This window comes from Glandiceps talaboti, chromosome 16 (genome assembly GCF_964340395.1).
Source record: "Glandiceps talaboti chromosome 16, keGlaTala1.1, whole genome shotgun sequence".
Classification (NCBI taxonomy): domain Eukaryota; kingdom Metazoa; phylum Hemichordata; class Enteropneusta; family Spengelidae; genus Glandiceps; species Glandiceps talaboti.
In genome coordinates this window covers 16,569,274-16,588,456 of record NC_135564.1, presented here as the reverse complement: position 1 = coordinate 16,588,456, position 19,183 = coordinate 16,569,274, and the positions used below count along the sequence as shown (strand labels likewise).

The 19,183-nt window shown below is 34.7% G+C and overlaps 2 protein-coding genes across 2 annotated transcripts in view; both read right to left on the bottom strand.

The window, feature by feature from the left end:
- The window catches only part of LOC144447594 (uncharacterized), a 12,134-nt gene extending 6,626 nt beyond the window's left edge, over positions 1-5,508 (bottom strand). The window contains exons 1-2 of the mRNA XM_078137671.1: positions 5,218-5,508; positions 153-225 (exon numbers count right to left, since the gene is read on the bottom strand). Coding sequence (XP_077993797.1) covers positions 153-225; positions 5,218-5,292 — 148 coding nt within the window. The 5' untranslated portion in view covers positions 5,293-5,508. The remainder of the gene's footprint in view (positions 1-152; positions 226-5,217) is intronic.
- Positions 5,509-9,022: 3,514 nt separating this feature from the next.
- Positions 9,023-18,057, bottom strand: LOC144447174 (uncharacterized). Its single transcript, XM_078137079.1, has 12 exons — positions 17,959-18,057; positions 16,381-16,453; positions 15,862-15,959; positions 15,193-15,285; positions 14,602-14,661; positions 13,946-14,035; positions 13,410-13,579; positions 12,839-12,944; positions 11,742-11,830; positions 11,243-11,308; positions 10,023-10,101; positions 9,023-9,214 (listed from the first exon to the last, which is right to left on the bottom strand). The coding sequence occupies exons 1-12, from the start codon at positions 18,055-18,057 to the stop codon at positions 9,023-9,025; spliced, it is 1,215 nt and encodes a 404-aa protein (XP_077993205.1).
- Between the last annotated feature and the right edge of the window lie 1,126 nt (positions 18,058-19,183).

Below are 19,183 nucleotides of genomic sequence, written 5' to 3'. Positions count from 1 at the left end.
AAGAGACACGGATGACAGACAGACAGACAGACAGACAGACAGAGGGAAGGAGACAGTGAGAAACAGAGAGACACAGAGGGAGCGACGGACGGGCAGACAGACAGACAGACAGACAGACAGACAGACAGACAGACAGTTACATCATCACTTACCATCCTGAGGCTTGGATCCCATTTTAATTGTGACGGCATACATGTACCAAACCAAATTGACAGTTGACAGCATCTGTATATGCCAAGGTACATAAAAAAGAAGAGAAATGAAGATTATTAATACAATACACGTATTGCAGCTACATGAAGGCCGAGCTCGTGTGGACTTGTATTTTTTAGTGTTTCATTGTGTTCTATTTGGCCATTTCAAGACTAGAAGGTTGAATGATGTATGCTACATATGCTAGTAATATGTATTCTCCAAAAAACGAAAATGATCTCACACTTGAAATACCTGAACACATGCAAATACTTTCACCACCAACCCCACCCCCACCCCCGGCACAAAATCGTTTGATGTATATATATTGTGATGGTTTGAGAATAAATAAAACCTGAAATCTTGAGGGTCGCGAAATCTTGAGTGACTGCGTAACAGTTTTAAAGGCGGGAACTATCATAAAATTATTAAGGATGTTGTAATGCTTACGAAACACAATTGTGCTCATGTGCCGTTCCTAAAAAAAAGAGATGAAATATATTTTTTATAGCAGTCAACATTTCATTAATCTCCCGGAGCTGTGTATGGACGTAAATTGAACCCTGGGAAATAGGTAACTTCCATTCGGTAATACCAAAACAAGATAATGATAGTGGATGTCCATTTGTAACATGTCGATATTCAATCATCGGTGTATGATCCTGTAATAGATGTATGTCTGTATCAAATAAATAAATAAGCTGGTGTCGTTATGTTGCTGAAGATTAAATATGACGCTATAGTATATAATTATATATGAGCGCATACATTCAATCTCTCTTCCTGACTGTCTCTCTCTGTCTCTCTGTCTCTCTGTCTCTCTCTGTCTCTCTGTCTCTCTCTCTGTCTCTCTGTCTCTCTCTGTCTCTGTCTCTGTCTGTCTCTGTCTGTCTCTGTCTCTCTCTCTGTCTGTCTGTCTGTCTGTCTGTCTCTCTCTGTCTCTCTGTCTCTCTCTCTCTCTGTCTGTCTGTCTGTCTGTCTGTCTCTCTCTCTCTCTCTCTCTCTCTCTCTCTCTCTCTCTCTCTCTCTCTCTCTCTCTCTCTCTCTCTCTCTCTCTCTCTCTCTCTCTCTCTCTCTCTCTCTCTCTCTCTCTAAGGTGCGTGGTTAATCAGCAGTGATAACGATTGTAGTACCATGGGAACAGATAGGAATATGATAATCACGTACACTCGTAAAAGACGTGGTCTACATTACATAATGGTCCCTTGTTTTAAACTAAATACTGGTAAAACCGTAAACAATGTATATCAGCGACAGTCGGAAATAGCGTGTCATTTTGTAGTGATCGTAAATAACATGGTACATTTGTATAGACCAGTGATAATTACGCATTAGTAAGTTTGTTCCCACACAAGATACTTGCATAGTATAGAGGGACCAATTCTGTCATACAAGAGATGGAGATATTCGTCATAACAGCCACTGACTACTTAATATATTTAATATCCAACTGTTCAGAAATTGCAACTGGTCTTTCTTTGAGAGAGAGAGAGAGAGAGAGAGAGAGAGAGAGAGAGAGAGAGAGAGAGAGAGAGAGAGAGAGAGAGAGAGAGAGAGAGAGAGAGAGAGAGAGAGATAGATATGGGGGGGGGGAGAGAGAGAGAGGGGAAGACAGACAGATCAATAAATAGATAGATATCTTTTTCATCGAGAGTTATAGGTACGAATCTCCACTCACAACCATAGCGTAAGTATAAAGTGACTTGATGTGTCAAAGACACCTCTATAACCTGCAAACTCAGGGGTTTTTTTTGTATGATCATAAAATTTCCTTCCATAGTAATTTAAGGTAATCCATTACCTAGTACAGTACGTGAAATGGTAAGCAACTACAGCAAGGAATGTACAACAATTATTTTTGTGCATTTGTGCAACATCAAATATGTTGTACAAAAAGGCGATTCTATACGGAAACGGCGAAGCTTTACCGAAGGTGCGACATCTTGTATCTCCTTCAGCTATTTTCGTTTTATAACGTATACGACTTCAATGGTACGTAAACAAACTACATACACAGATAATGTGAATATATATCATCTGGTGCATTTTATGGCATAGCAAAAAAAATTAACATCACAGACTTATATCTAAAGAAGGACGAGCCAACTTGGAGACAAAATGTATAATTTTATATGGTTTGTACTATTTTGGAGTCTGTATTTTTTCACATGTCAACATGTCACAAGTGCAGCTGTTATGGAGACGTAAATGATAGCACTGTACTATCTAATTAACTCTCCACTCCTACTTCTAATCATCCCCATGATGACATCTTTTTACTCCTGTTCTAGATAACTTATAAACGTTCGTTAGTATGTGCATAATGCACTTTTCAAAATGCTGGTAGAACAGTTGTGCGATTGAATGTAGAAGGGATATTTTAGGGCTATAATGACGTCGTTTAAAACCATAATATAAACAGAGTGATATGTTAACCATGCAATTTTCTGAATAACATGTTGGACGATGAATTACATTTTCGAACAGACGATGACCTCGCTGACAGATCGAGTTCACATATATCGTACAATATATGACAAAAAATGTGAGAATTCACTAATTCAAGGTCAAATGAAATGAATTCCAGACAACAATGTCCGTCCTTCCATCCGTCAGTCAAACGTAGACATATATTTTGAGCTTGCCTGTCACGTGTTTTCAAAGTTACCGGTTGAGGAAATAGACGATCAAAATATGTTTTTTTTTCTCTAAAAAAGAACTGTATGAACACGTTGTCAAATTATGTGTTTCTCGTCTATTCAGTTCCCTATTCTAAACTCATTGCAAATTAACGTTGTTGAATGTAAATTATAATGTATTATATTATATTATATTATATTATATTATATTATATTATATATATATATATATATATATATATATATAATACTGACGAGTGATTTACTCACGAAACAGGCTTGTAGAGACGAAAAACCCGACTTGATTTTCTTCTACCCTCAATATATATATATATATATATATATATATATATATATATATATATATATTTCAACAACATTGATTTGCGATGAATTTAGAATAGGGAACTTAATAAACGAGAAACACATAATTTGACAACTGTTTATACGGTTCTTTTCCCTCCAGCGAGACACTAAAATTCATATATATATATATATATATATATATATATATATATATATATATATATATATATATATATATATATATATATATATATATATATATATATATATAGAGGTTTAATTTTGTACATTTGTCGAGACCATCATAGTTTTACCGTCCATTTTAAGGTGGTAACTAAAAATTACATGTTACTTCAGTATGAAACTTATATAAAGATAATATGAAAATGATTAAAACAAACTTTCAATTGTAATTAAGGGAAAGGATACACAGAACGTTAATATTACATCTCCCCACTTGTTTTTCGTTTTCCATGAGAAGTCATTGTGTATTTGGTCTTATATATGCAGTGTTGCATTTTCTAAAAGTCAGCCTTTGTCTTTTAATCTAAAATATCATCTGTCGATCTATCGATCTATCTATCTATCTATCTATCTATCTATCTATCTGTCTGTCTGTCTATCTATCTATCTATCTATCTATATATCTGTCTATTTATCTATCTATTCATCTATCTATCTATATATCTATCTATCTATCTATCTGTCTGTCTGTCTGTCTGTCTGTCTGTCTGTCTGTCTGTCTGTCTGTCTGTCTGTCTGTCTCCCCGTCCGTCCGTCCGTCACTTCGCCCGTCCGTCTGCCTATCTATCTATGTCTGTCTGTCTGTCTGTCTGTCTGTCTGTCTGTCTGTCTGTCTGTCTATCTATACATCTATCTATATATCTATATATCTATCTCTCTATCTCTCTATCCATCTCTCTTATCATCTCTATCTAATACGTATCAATTTTATTGTTTTATGGGTGATGGGTGATGGAGTGTGGTGAAACATATTGACCCTGTACATCATAATTACACCTTATTATTTTTTCATCATATTTTACAGTTTATGAATGAATAATTATCGAAGTTGTAAATTCAAGTCATACTAATTACCAACCAGCATACCATTCTGAAGGTTAGTTATACATGATGCGACAGACATACATACATGATTATCTAGCCTTGGGAAGGGAAACAACGTTCTGTAATTTTAAAAGGTCAGTTTTAAAATTAATATCATATTTCGTTATCAGTCCTATTAAATATCGATATTCATATTTGGAATATTATAAATTCACACTTAAAAGTATGTATCTAATATACCAGGCTATATACAAGGGCAAACCCTGTATGGGTCAATAACCACCTGTTGCATACCGACATGGGCGTACTCTAATTGACTACGTAACAACTGCAATTACAATATTGTACTTGCATATATCCTCACCAACCCTCACTCTGATCTCATCCAGGACAAATTTGACCTTTAACCTCTGTTATCTGGATTTATTTTCTGTCATGTTGATCGATCCACAAAAAAAAATTAATTTAATTCATAACTTTTTTATCATAATGAATCAAACTATAAAATTCAGCCTGCTAGCCTAACTAGCAGAATGTTTGATAAATTGATATATAGATATATAGATTTAGGGTGGTTAATTTACATATAAGATAACCCAATCAGTGCGGCCACTATCATAACATTTTTTTTAAAAAAGACATCGCCCATTTTTGAAACACTATCGATCGGTAATAGTCAATGAAATTTCCAACTAAAGCAGTTATTCGTAATTTTGCTGAGTAAGGTCATTTTCAACAAAATACTCCCAATCCCGTGACATTATTTTGTTTAGTTGTTTCAACATGTGGCGTAAACACTGAACACGTGTTAGTCACGTTTTATCCACTGTTTTGTGGTAAGCATGTACGTATACATACTACAAAAACCTCTGTTGACAGAAAACTGTGTAATATTTAGACATATGCTTTTGTAATATTTGGACATATGCTTTTACTATCTGTCTGTCTGTCTGCCTGCCTGCCTGTCTGTCCATGTATACCAGTCTGTGTGTGCATTATATGTCGTACTCACCGCACCAAACATTGCAGCTCCACGCGTTGCCTCTTTTGTGTTCTCCCACCATAGGAACTTCGTAATAATAGGCATCTTTGATAGGGTAAGCTCAGTTAGGTCTAAAACCAACTCAATTTCAACCAGAAAATGATAATTGCACAAGCGCCGAAAAAAGTCAAAATCTAAATTTTACAGTCTCTAAGAACCGCTACATTTAAACAGGTCCATTACATCTGATGGGCTATAACTGTATTTGTTATCGCGATTCCGTCTGTGAAAAATATGGGTAGGATTCAACCAGTTGTCAGTGTACTAAATTAGGACATAACAAAAGTGGTAGTTAATGCCGCAGCGTCAAGCTGTCGGTCTTTTGAGGCCATCTGGCGACCAATCACACAATGCCGTTTAACCACTCCCATTCGATAACGGCAGACATATACGCCCTATCATCCTATGGAAAGTTTGAAGTGGATGCGAGTATGTTCGATCTACGTTGGAGGTGTATGTACACTAGTCGAAGGATAGGATAGCATATATTGCTTTAGAGATACCATATTTGTAAAATTAGCGTCGCCAGTCAGCAACCTTGAAATGGTACATCTGATTTCATAATACCGTCCAGCTTCTCTACTTGATACAACCTCATAGATCTAGATCTCAATAAGAAACTGCACATCCTACACTTAATAACAAGATGTTAATTTATTGCCACAGTGTATCTAAATGTAATAAACCACACTAAAACAAGAGGCAGACATGCGGGCGCCAATGTTTTAACGTCTGCATTTGAAGTCTGCATGGTGGCAGTCAGCTAATTCATTTAGACAAAATGTTGCAAGAAACTGTATTAATTCATCTTACTGTAGCTATTGTGCATGGTTGTTTCAAACAGAGAAGATGTATGGCATTTTGAAAATCGCTATACATGCAATGTATACAGAATTCTAGATATTCATACCCACTCTTAGAAGAATGAAATTAAAATAAATACTTGTACAGTATATACAATTACACAAAATACTCATAACTGTAAAATATTAGTAACAGATATAATAATGAATTCTAAATATTTAAGATTTAAACCAAGAAATCAGAAGTAATATGATAATCAAGCAGTCTGCAGAAAAGGAATCATATACGTTTTAGTCGAGTCCGCTTTAACTGTTACATGTACATGTATCTTCAGTTTGAGCCTATCTACACATGCGATTACAATTGTGTTGTGCTGAATGTCTTTTATATTCCCCCCTAAATAATGATTGTGGAAAATTAAGAAATCAACTTGATACAGTTGACAAATATCTACATCAAGTAGAATGTTGAACTTGTATCAGTGTGATTTGATGAAAAGATCATAAGAATTAATTATGGAGTATTCAAGTGTGGTACAAAGACATCAATAAAACTTCTTTTTTTTAAATTGAGAGCAGAGTACAGCTGAAAGTTAAATTAGACCATTAGTTAACTTTCGACTGAGACAATTTGACGTAACTGATAATTTGGCAAATAATTAATTCTTTGATAATGTTCCAGATCAGCAAGCATACAGTATGTATATGTGACAAAGTGTGTCGGCATGCCAACGCGTTTCAAGGAATACCTCTAGATCTCTTTAGCCAAAATCTCTGTGGGATACAAAAACACAACTGTCATTTGCAATGAATCATGTCTGACATGGCTGAGGCCATAAATTGACTATACTTCCATAAATAGATGACAGCATTCCTCAAGGTTAATGTAACATAGTTGTTGACGGTGTTGCTATTCTAACTATCTGATGGTTAATTGATATTGATGTGACCAATCTCCTAATATTATCATTGCCTTTATGTTTAGTGATCATAAATCGTATATATTTATATTTCATATTCAATGATAAATACACATTGGTGCAAGGATTGATGATTTACAGTATTTGGATGTTTTATTATTAACTTTATTGTAGGATAAACGTGACTGGTAGGTCAACAATTCCACATACATACAAATAAACACACTCACACTCACACACACATCCATCCATCCATACGTACATGCATACATACATACATACATACATACATACATACATACATACATACATACATACATACATACATACATACATACATACACACATAGTACGTACATACACACACACACATACATACATACATACATACATACATACATACATACATACATACATACACATAGTACGTACATACATACATACATACATACATACATACATACATACACACATACATACACACACACATACATACATACATACATACATACATACATACATACATACATACATACATACATACATACATACATACATACATACATACATACATACATACACACATATATACATACATACATACATACATACATACATACATACATACATACATACATACATACATACGTACGTACGTACGTACGTACGTACGTACGTACACACACACACACATACACACACACACATACATACATACATACATACATACATACATACATACATACATACATACATACACACACACACACACACACACACACACACACGTACGTACGTACGTACGTACGTACGTACGTACAGACACACACACACACACAGACATACATACATACATACATACATACATACATACATACATACATACATACATACATACATACATACATACATACATAGATGGATAGATAGATATACTGTATCTACTTAACCATGTCAAAATATTTTATTGAAATACAAGCGTTTTACAAGCATTCAGTATTTTTTAAATAAATAAATGTATGAAATACAATTCCTTTCGTGAAAACAAGTAAAAGATTATATATTGAACTTTGTGAATTACTACTAACACATTTCTAAATAATTATTTGTTTTAACAGATGCAGCACATTACGGCCTGTTTAAAATGAACGAAAACAAACATTCATAGTAAACACAAAGTATAGCAACTAGACGGCAATGTATTGATTATCTGCATTTCATATCTGCATGTTGACATAGTTTCATTTAGACATTTTGCAAGAAACTGTAATTCATTCAATCTTGCTAGTGTATGCAGATTCTGATTGGTTTCTCCCAGCTGGTTGTATCGAACAGAGACATTGAACACTAACACGAAACGGACTGTAAATAGCAAAGTATATTCCATTAGTTCTATTTAATCTCATACAAAAACTTGATTTGAATAAATGTCTTCTAGTACATATAAAACATATTTCACTTTGATGAATTTTAAACATTGTGACAAAATAAATACGACATCTGATAGCAAATGAGTATATATTAATTACGTTATCATCAACGTTGATTATTTTTTTTCAATAAATCACGATTTCACCTTATCACTATACTACTTATATATAAAATAGACAATGACTAATTATTGGCACTTTAACAATTTTCAAAATTATTGAATATCTGATCGAAAAAAAATAATACCCGAGTTACAGCTAGTGAAGGTGTGAAGGAAACACCAAGTCAGGTTTATTTCTGCCTTTAGTACGTCCGTATTGAATACTGCTATCAACCTGCCTACCTATAGACGTGATACACTAACTGACATTTTTAATTTTTTGAGTTTTCTTCGCTCCGTCCAACAAGTCTTCTCTGACTCTTCACTCGAATGACATTCCGCCAATTAGACATATTCAAATCGCTATCAGGTCACATGATGAATCCATAATTAGGTGTTTTCATGAAAGGTTACATGGGAAACAGCTTCTATCTTATTCTAATAGATTTATGTTAATTTTTACACACGTTACATTTAAAGCTGGTAACAGTAATCAATACAGGTGTTTTAAGTTTCAGAACTTAAACCCCTTCGTAGCATAATAATCGTAAAACTTGGAACTGGTTTCGTGACCTTCTGTGTTGTTGTCTCGGCTTTTCTGTGGATTGTTCGGATTCATCTTCGATAACAGAAATTTCTTTTAGCTCTATACTGCCATTCTCCATTTTTATCACGTCCAGAGTGTTTGGATGTTCGCTTATTTCAGAAATACTCTGTAAAGAATTGAAAACACGTGTAACTTAACATTTTATGAGTGGCGTTGTCGCGTGAACATTTAGGGTCTTACTATTATTTCGCGAAACTTGTTTCTTATCATGGAGTCTTACACTATATGAAAAATCATATTTTACCGTGTCTTTCCACCCCGGGTCAAGCTTGAGCAGAGAATGTGTAAATGTGGTGAGTATGAAACGAAGTTCCACCTTTGACTTAATTCCCACGGTGATCTCTCCCCTTGCGGGCTGTAGACAGTCAAAAACGGTACTGCATCTCGTACTACCAGAGAATGTGTAAATGTGGTGAGTGAGACGAAGTTCCACCTTTGACTTAATTACCCACGGTGATCGCTCCCCTGGAGGGCTGTAGACAGTCAAATACCCTTGGACAGACATGGTAGGTAGGTGGGCCACAGGTAGGGTAAAGGTTGGGTAAATGCTGGTAAATGAGAATTTTCGTGTAGTGTTAAGGATTTTGTGTTTTACAGTGTTTTTACAATTTTCAAAGGACAACGGATATCTTTCATTATGGCAGAGTATGAAGATACTAGATTTTGGGAACTTTGACTTTCAGGGAAATTGATTAGAAAGGTCCATTCCACATTCAATAAACATTCCACTTTGGGTTTAGATATACAGTCTTATACTCATCAAACCGTAGAGGACACCATTTTTTAGAACTGTTTTGGTCTAAGTTAAGAGAATATATAACCTAAGCATCTCCCTACGTATATGGTGGAAATAGGTATATCAAGTTACAAAGACAATCATATTTATATATTATAATAATGACATTGTATCTTACCTGTTGGACCAACTCAGGAGAATGTTGTAACATTATGTTCATAATTGCAATACACTTCTCTTTTATTTCATAGTCACCCCTAGAAGGCAACATAAAGATGTTTATTAAATGTAGATACTGCTAATTGCAAAAACTAACTTTGTTTGGAAAATGGTAATCTCCTGCGTAATGATAACAGACCAATAACGCCTATCAAATAATTATAGCAGTGTTGATGACATTACATTCAACGTGTATAGAAAAAACATATCAAAAGGTATTAACGATACGAGATTTCATCATTAAAAATAATTGCGGAGGAAAACGTTACTACCAAATCAGAAAGACTATAGCGTTTCAATTAGGCGCCAAAATATTACTTGCGTCGCACACAACGTTTTTTGTTATGCGTTTCATAAACAATACAGTCACTGATAGCACGCACGCACATAAAAATTACATTTTTTCTCACTTCGAACAAAATAGGAAGTTTTTTGTTTGAATCTTTCTTGTTTCATTAGACAGTGATGTTGATTTGTGTTCACATTGAGATAAAAAAATGTATCATTTTATATGCTTGCCTGCTATCAGTGTCTGTGTTTTATTTTATTAATTTGTAACAAATAAAACGTTGTACGAGACGTAAATAAACATTGTGCAGCCTAATTGAAACACTATAGTCACTCTGGTTTGGTTGTAATCGCTGGTAAATTTGCAAATTTATCGCACAGTACTTCCAAGAGATTTATGACATCAAACATGATGATCCTTTGATCAGTGTTTCTTATCATCAAAATGACTACAATCTCAAATAAAATTTCACTAAGGAAACAAAAGATCACAATTTGTAACTTGTAAATCTCGATAGCAAGGACATTACTGGGACAAGCCATTAGCCAAGCAAGTGGACTTGTTATCAAACCGTACCAATATTTACACATGTGATGATCGGCTCTTACATAACACAAGTAAACAGCTGTAAAACCTCTATTCGGCCGTCTGCATGGACTGCAATTGAGGCAAACCTTATCTCCGTCTTATATCAGTTGTTATCAATTTATTAGGCTATTATAGGTAACGCTACAAACAGCTTTAGAGATGCAAACAACTTTTATGACACCCGTTTTCGCCAGGCAAGCCCGCGGGTTTGTTGCACTTGGACCGCTAATGGTTTGTGACTGTCATCGTTACAAATTGAAAGTAAAACCCATACAAGTTCTGTTTGTGAAAAAAATACGTACGTTCTCATCGTCTCGAAGACGTCGTTATATGGCAAAGCTGCTTCGACAATTTTGTAGAAATCTTCGCTGAAAAAGAAGAAATTATGAATACATGTAGTTTTATATATGTACAATGTACATGACAATAAATAATTGATACTTCTACTAAAGTTTGCACACATTACAGCAGGTATTGTGGGAGTTTAATTTTACTTGTACATAAGTCACACACACACACACACACACACACACACACACACACAGACGCTCACTCGTTCATTTGCTCACTCACTCGCTCGCTCACTCACTCACTCATATATATATATATATATATATATATATATATATATATATATATATATATATATATATATATATATATATATATATATATATATATATATATAAGCAATAGTAAATATAATGATTATGGTCGTTGTGGTGATATTTGTTTTCTGGTCGTGATGGTGGTGGTGATGGTGATGGTGGTGGTGATGGCCGTTGTGGTGATCGAGCTTACCTTTCTGAAATTACTGATTCTAGAATATCTAGGGAACACTTTAACACCTGTCTGTCGATATCATTGCCTTTGCTGACATAACTACAAAGCTGAAAGAAATGTACATTATAAAACTATTAAAGCCTAGTTCAGAACCTCAAGTATGACATCTTTCCTTGTTATATTATGTGAATGCGGTTGTGAATGTGTATATAATGTTTATGAACTGATGTTTTGGGTCAAGCCTTTATTGCTTGTGAGTTTATACTATTTGTTTTATTATAAAACAAATGTGAAATTACTGAGAATTTGGAAAAGGAATTTACTTGATTTCCTAATTGTTGAGTGTGAATAAATTTGTGGCGAGATCAATATTTCAATGTAGGATAAACAAAACCTGAATTCCTTAAGTTAGGCCTCGGACCCCCCCCCCCCCCACCTTTAACTAAATTGCCCAAAATTGGAAATACTTTTTCAGACAGCACAATCAATTTCAAATACATGTGTAGTAGTAGTAGTAGTAGTAGTAGTAGTAGTAGTAGTAGTAGTAGTAGTAGTAGTAGTAGTAGTAGTAGTAGTAGTAGTAGTTTTAGTTTTCAATTGAACTTTATTCGTCTTTGCCCTGATACATTGAAGTGCTAAATAAAATATTTACAAAGGAAATCAGCAGAGTACGAATGAAAGTATAAATTTAAAATCCAAATACATCGGTACGGCTAGACATTGAAAACATTAAATGAGACTTGCGTGTTTGGCGTAGTAGTAGTAGTAGTATGTAGTCCTATGAATGCAACGACAGTATAGTGAGGAAAAGGGTGTTGTTTTGTTTCAAATTGACTTTACTTTACTCTGAATTTGGGGAAATATTTTAGAAATATTTGTATTTAGGAGTACAAATCATATTCATTTAAAAGTAAAATCGTTTTTGTAGGATGAGAACTAAAATGTCATAACCCCCCCCCCCCCCCCTAGCCTCTCCACCCTCAAAGTAAAAGAATTTACTTTTTTTTATCCTACATTGAACTTTTGATATCGCCCCTTAGTCCATAAAAATGAAGACACACCTCTTATTAGTCCTCAGAATGATTAATTACCCATAACAGATAATGTATACGTACCATATTGATAAATTGTGGTGTACAGATCTCCCAGGATAGCGTCCCAAACTCCATAGACATTATTTTAACAAATGATATCAAGGCCGAGGCCGTGTCGTCTTCGTTGCTGGAAAGAAGATAAAGGAAATTCCGACTATTACTGGAGAAAAATATATGCACTGCTCACCAGTAATTTGAAAAAAATGAACAGTACGAAATATAGTTTTATGCGAAGATATTGACAAATATACAACATGAATGTCTAATTGATGAAATTCGCGATATGCTTCCTTTTTTATGACTTAATTCAGACTACCCCCCCCCCCGGGGGGGGGGTTACCTTGAGGTGTTGATCAGTTGACGAGATGTATGTGCACGACAGTGCAAATATTTAATAGTTTCGGAATTGCATAATGTATCAATGTACACATTGTGCAAGAGGAATTACTGATGAGAGATAATTTTAGATGATATCGCGAGAGGGCGATGTCTGCTTTCCTTTACATAGCAAAGCATTTCATGTACAGGGTATGTATAAAAGTCTATGTTGTCTTTACGGGAAGCATTCATGTTGGTCATAGCGTTTACTTACGTTGTTCCATTTCCAACCACTGCTATCAGCCTTTCGATACCCATTGCACATATAAACTCATCAAGGAAGTCCATATCCGATAAGTTTTCAGCAAGAGTAGATATTGCCTCCGATCTTGTATTCTCGTTGTCGGATAGTAGTTTCTCGGCAGTTTCTTTACCAAATTTGTGCTAGATGTGAAATACATATGTGCAACATGTTTGTCTAAGTATACAATAAATAACAATTAGATGACTCCCCTCTTTCACATGACTTTGACTTCTTTGTATATTACTTCTCAGCAAGTTCTAATTTCCTTTTGATTATTTCATGCCTGGACCCTTGCTTAATTCTAATATAAACTAGTGTGACCCTAAAGGTCAGTTTTTCCTCCTTCATCATACTATTGCGTTATACACGAGGAACTGTTTATCAAAACTATACCTTCGCCCCTTCAACATGTTAGGATCTGTGATAATATTAAAGTATAGTTCGATCGCGAGGGTACGTGGTCGTGTTTGAATTGCACTTTTTGCGATGTCATGCCAATGTATTACCTTTATAGCTATTTCTTTCTTTTCTTTGCGTTTTCGTTCTACACGAAATGTTGCTTTGTATTCGGAAAACACAAACCAAGCAAAAGGCACCTGTGGAGAGGGAAAAAACAGAACATGAAAAATATGGGGTTAGGCCTAACAGTGTAAAATAGCCTGTGGGTATTAAATCAGCTTTATAAGACCTTTCCAGCTAAACGTCTTGTTCAAATTTCTTTAAAATAACAGTTCCTTCAACCTCATTGAAAAGGCTCTCAACACTAATAGAAAATACAGTCATTAATCTGTTTACACATTTACTGTTTATTAATATTTCTAATGCGCATCCTGATAATAACATGCTTACTATTCGTTATTTACAAAACATTGAACATTTCAAAGCAAGTCTCTAAATACGCATGCGCAGAATACCCTCATATACTAAAGTACAAGTTTAATTATTTTGGTCCTCTAGAAAAAACATTAGATTGTAGCCTAAAAAGTTGCTGAAATGATGTGATTCGTCCTTAAGTGTAAGAACATATGCAGGGTCATGCTATACACTGTCCTACAGAAATATAATTGCAAAAAATTCGTTATTCATGTAATTTCATTAAAAATAGTTTTACAGAAATATTGCACTGTACTTTATTTAATACAAATATATTATATATACTCACATTAAAACATAACTTGATTACAAAAAACACAAGTTCTAACAGTGCTTCCAAACTGAGAATCTGTAAGAATAGCAAATTAAGAATCAGAAATCGTATCACAGTGTAAAACTTTCATGATTGTAGGTTTGTTAAGCAGACCAAGTCGTTCTTTTCCCATCGTGCTTTGTAAGTTATATAAAGGTAAAAAGATAAGACAATAATATGAGCTTGTATAGTACGACATTTGATTACATCTCAATTTCAATAGACCATTAAAATGCTCTCGATCTTCTAAAATTTTTGTCATATTAAAGCTGTTATAATGTAATGTACCATAAATATCTATCACTCCATGAATACTAGAGTAGTGTGTGTGTGTGTTACGCATGCATACGTGCACACACGCACGCACAAACATACATACATACATACATACATACATACATACATACATACATACATACATACATACATACATACACATACACACATATCATAATATTGTTATGTATGTCATCCGTGTCCATACTCCAAATGTGTACTGTCACATGCATAATAAATAAAGAACTGACTAGATATAAAGTATTACTCTTAAGGTTAGACAAAACGTACCCATAATGTAAGTGTGTAGACAGCGTTTACGAAGTCGAATACTTGGAAAAACAGTAGATAAATAAGGAAATAAAGCATTGTGTGGCGTGCACCCTGTTGAAGAACAACAACAAATTTGCATTATAGAATTATCAATGTCAAGTGTGGTAATTGTAATATTTTGATAAGTTACGAAGTCAAAAATATTTAACCAAATAACTGTGCAAGATTTGTCATTTACAAACCAGACAAATAATGTCTTTGAAAATAGGATGGTGAAATCTCAAGTTTCATTTATTATTTCAAAAAACCTCTTTAACAAGCTTTCATATATCAAAGTTTTGTAAGGTTGAAAAGACTTCGGCTGGCACGCATTCTACCATAAGAAGATTTTCTGTAGTGGCAAAGCGTGCGCAGCAATCACATTATCTACAGTCTTTTGGGACTCTAATACAACCCGCGAAAAAAAAACTGGTGCTACATTGTATAACACTCGACTACGACTGTTAGTGTTAGTGTTACATTATAACTTCCCACAGATATAAACAAACTGATACTAGTGTCAAAAGTTGTTTTTTTGTATCAGTTGTATCACTGGTGTTGTCGTTGCGTGAAGTCTTTCCTGAGCTCTCTTCATTCAAACAAACGCATTGGTGTTTTTTTCGCGGGTTGTATTAGTGTTCGCATTACCTCTCTTAAGGAAACTAACAGCATACAGCAATTAATGAAATACACGAAGTTTATGAAGAGTAATCCAAACCATAGATGGTAAAGAATAGTGTGTCTCCCTGAAAGAAATGAAAAGACATTGTTACAGTAGTCAAATATTTATTTGTTTGGGAGAAACCATAATCAAATGAAGACAGTGAGCACAAGGAAATAAAGATAACCAAACTATGATTCAGTATACAATGAAAATCACAAAACTTAAAAGAAATCGTCTGACTTGGCAACAATCTTTCTAACACTGCTGCATTTTATCGTCTGGATCAACAACCATCTCCTTAAATTGCTACATCTTATCAATCAGATCTTATTGGTGAGATTTTTGTTGAGCCAGACGATAACATGTAGCAATTTTGATAAAATTTTGTTGAGCTGTACTATTTGTACCATAGTCTGTTTGTTTGTTTGTTTGTTTGTTTCAGAGGCGTATACTACATATACGTTAACCTTGAAGCAATTTGTCGTCAAAATATGATAACTTACGATCATCTGGTTTTGTTTTCATTCTGATACAGACGGCGTAGAAGTAATAGATAACACCAATCAGCGATAAGCCCTGTTGATGAATAAAAGATCAATCACACACACCAATTGCAACTTAGTGGGGGAAAAGGCGAGGCTGATTTCCTCCCAACTAATTTAGTTGATGTCAGTAAGTCAAAACAAATCACTTGCACCACCCCAGCATCGAGCGACTTTTCAAAAATTCTGACAAATGAAATTAACCATGAATCAATTGCTGTCTTACAGGACTGGGGTGGGGAATTCTGGGTACGGTGCCCAATTACCTATGCTGATGTCACCAAGAGCATCAGTGTCTGTATAAATTGTTTCTACCTTACATGTTGATTAGGGAGACTGATAAATAGGGGCACTGGTGGCATCAGCATAAGTAATTTAATTGGGCACCATAATCAGAATTCCTTAACTCAGTGTGCTGAGGTCGGTTTATCGCCAATTTGAATATATATTTCAAATTTCCATGCTATTTCGAAAAGTCGTGCAACATATATAAAGCGATGAATGTGACTTTCGTGACTCACTGGACATCAAGTAAAGCAGTTATTAGTACAAAGCAATCCCCCCCCCCTTGTCCCCCCCCCCTTTATAATTTGTGCCATTTGTTAAAAACACATACAGTTAAATGACTATTGCCATATTGAAAGTTAATTGAATGTAAAATAGCTGGCATTAGCAATGATTCTTGGGGAAACAATTCGTTTAATCTTTACTTGAAATATGATTTATATCACTGTGTTATTCGTTTCTTTATTCACATTGAAGGCCAACACAACTGGTATTAACATGTGCCAGTGGATATAAAGAACAACAAGCTTATCAGTTAGATAGCTATCGACCAAAACAAGAATTTCCCTTCATTACTGAGAGATATTGATTTTGATTTTGATTTGATTTGATTTGATTTGGTTTGATTTGGCGAAAAATATTCGGAAAATCGCACACAAAAAACCGGATGTACAATACGATAATTATCATGTTCGCAGGAAAGAACAATAGATATGCAGAACTGAATACCTTTACCGAGGATGACACAAAAAGTTTTCATAAGTTATTTCCATTGTTTTCCTCTCACATATAATCTCACACAAGGATAGAAAGAACGATGAAATACAATACATAACAGACAAAATATACTAAAAAGACAAAAAAACTGACACAATTACATTTATGGACAGAAATGAAAGTGCTCGAGTTGGACATTTCTAATTCTGTGATAACAGGAACATAATAACGTCTTTTAAATCTATGTCCTTTGGTACGGTGTGGAGATGACAATTTACTATATTCATACCAGTCGAGAGCATTTGAATGTGACACATTGTCAAAAGAAACATAATCCGGAATAGCGAAGGAAATATTCCACACAATACCAAAAATTAAGAACTTGAACATTAGATTGTATATTTCCCTTGGCGTGCGATTAATTTCTCGAGTTTGTTTTAATTTTGAACGACTTCATTTCTTTAAAGTCAATGACGACAGAAAATTGCGATGTAAAAAAAAATATTTGAAAGGATCACAAAAATATAGTATACTCACACAACCGAGAAAAGCACACGCCTGTACGGCCTTTGTGTTATCCTTCACACAACACAGTTTCCGGATCCTTAGCCCGAGTCCTGAACTTGGAGAACGCATCTTGACCAGGTGTATGGACCTTTTACAGTGTCATATGTTAACAGTTAAAGGAACAGATATAATCCAAACGGTGAATGTTTACAGCGTGTGAAGTCAATTTTTATAGGCCAATCAGTACATCGAACTTCCGGACCTTAAAGGTTAGGAAAATGTATGCTTCACTTACACCCGTTGGTTCCGGTTGTGATTGTATGGGGTTCACCAAAGTTATGATATCCCCTAAACAATATAAATGTATTGAATTCCATTCAGTAACATTTATTATGAATGCACATATATCTCCACTTATATAACCAAAAACGTATCTGAACTGGTGACCTTCACGAGGTACAATGACCTTTTGACATAATGCATGCTTAAAGCCTACTGTATATTAAGCCCTCTTCAAAATAAAACTACGTGTATTTATTACAACGTCAAAGTGTCTCATCAAATACTCATCAAATATATGCCACACGTGATAAGCATCGTTTTTATCCATATTAATTATTTTCGACATATATCGAATTGCTAATTTGCCATCTGCTAATTGCGTCGGCGTTGTGTTAGTCAGAATTCTGTCTGTTTGTAAATGCATTGTGTAACCGTTTTAGTACAGGCTTGATTCATCGACGCATTTTATATGCCATTCATCAGAAGTATGGTTTTTGCCATTCATCAGAAGTACTGTTTATGCCATTTATCAGAGGTACTGTTTGTTGCAGTTCATTGTCATACACATCCATCATAAATATACAGAAATATTAACGGTTAAAAAGTGTAAATGACAACAACTACACATTTTAGATAAACACCAGCACGGGGTTACTAAGAGTAGGCATGGATAATAATGCTGGTGGTTGTTGCCACTGGTTACGTACTTTGCCAGATCAAGTACTTGCTAGGGATATCGTCGATTTTCTGATAACAATGGGCAATTGCAACAAAAAGAGATATTTTTATTCCGTTTAAGCCATCCAAGTGGGCACGGCATATGTATAAAATGTCTATCTATTACCATCAGCTATCATACAATACGTGCGTATATACCGAGTACAGGGTACGGCAACACTGAAAAGCATGTAGCCCAATATATCTGCCGTGTACACTTGCCCACTTTGCAGCCAAAATAAAGAGCAAAAACTTT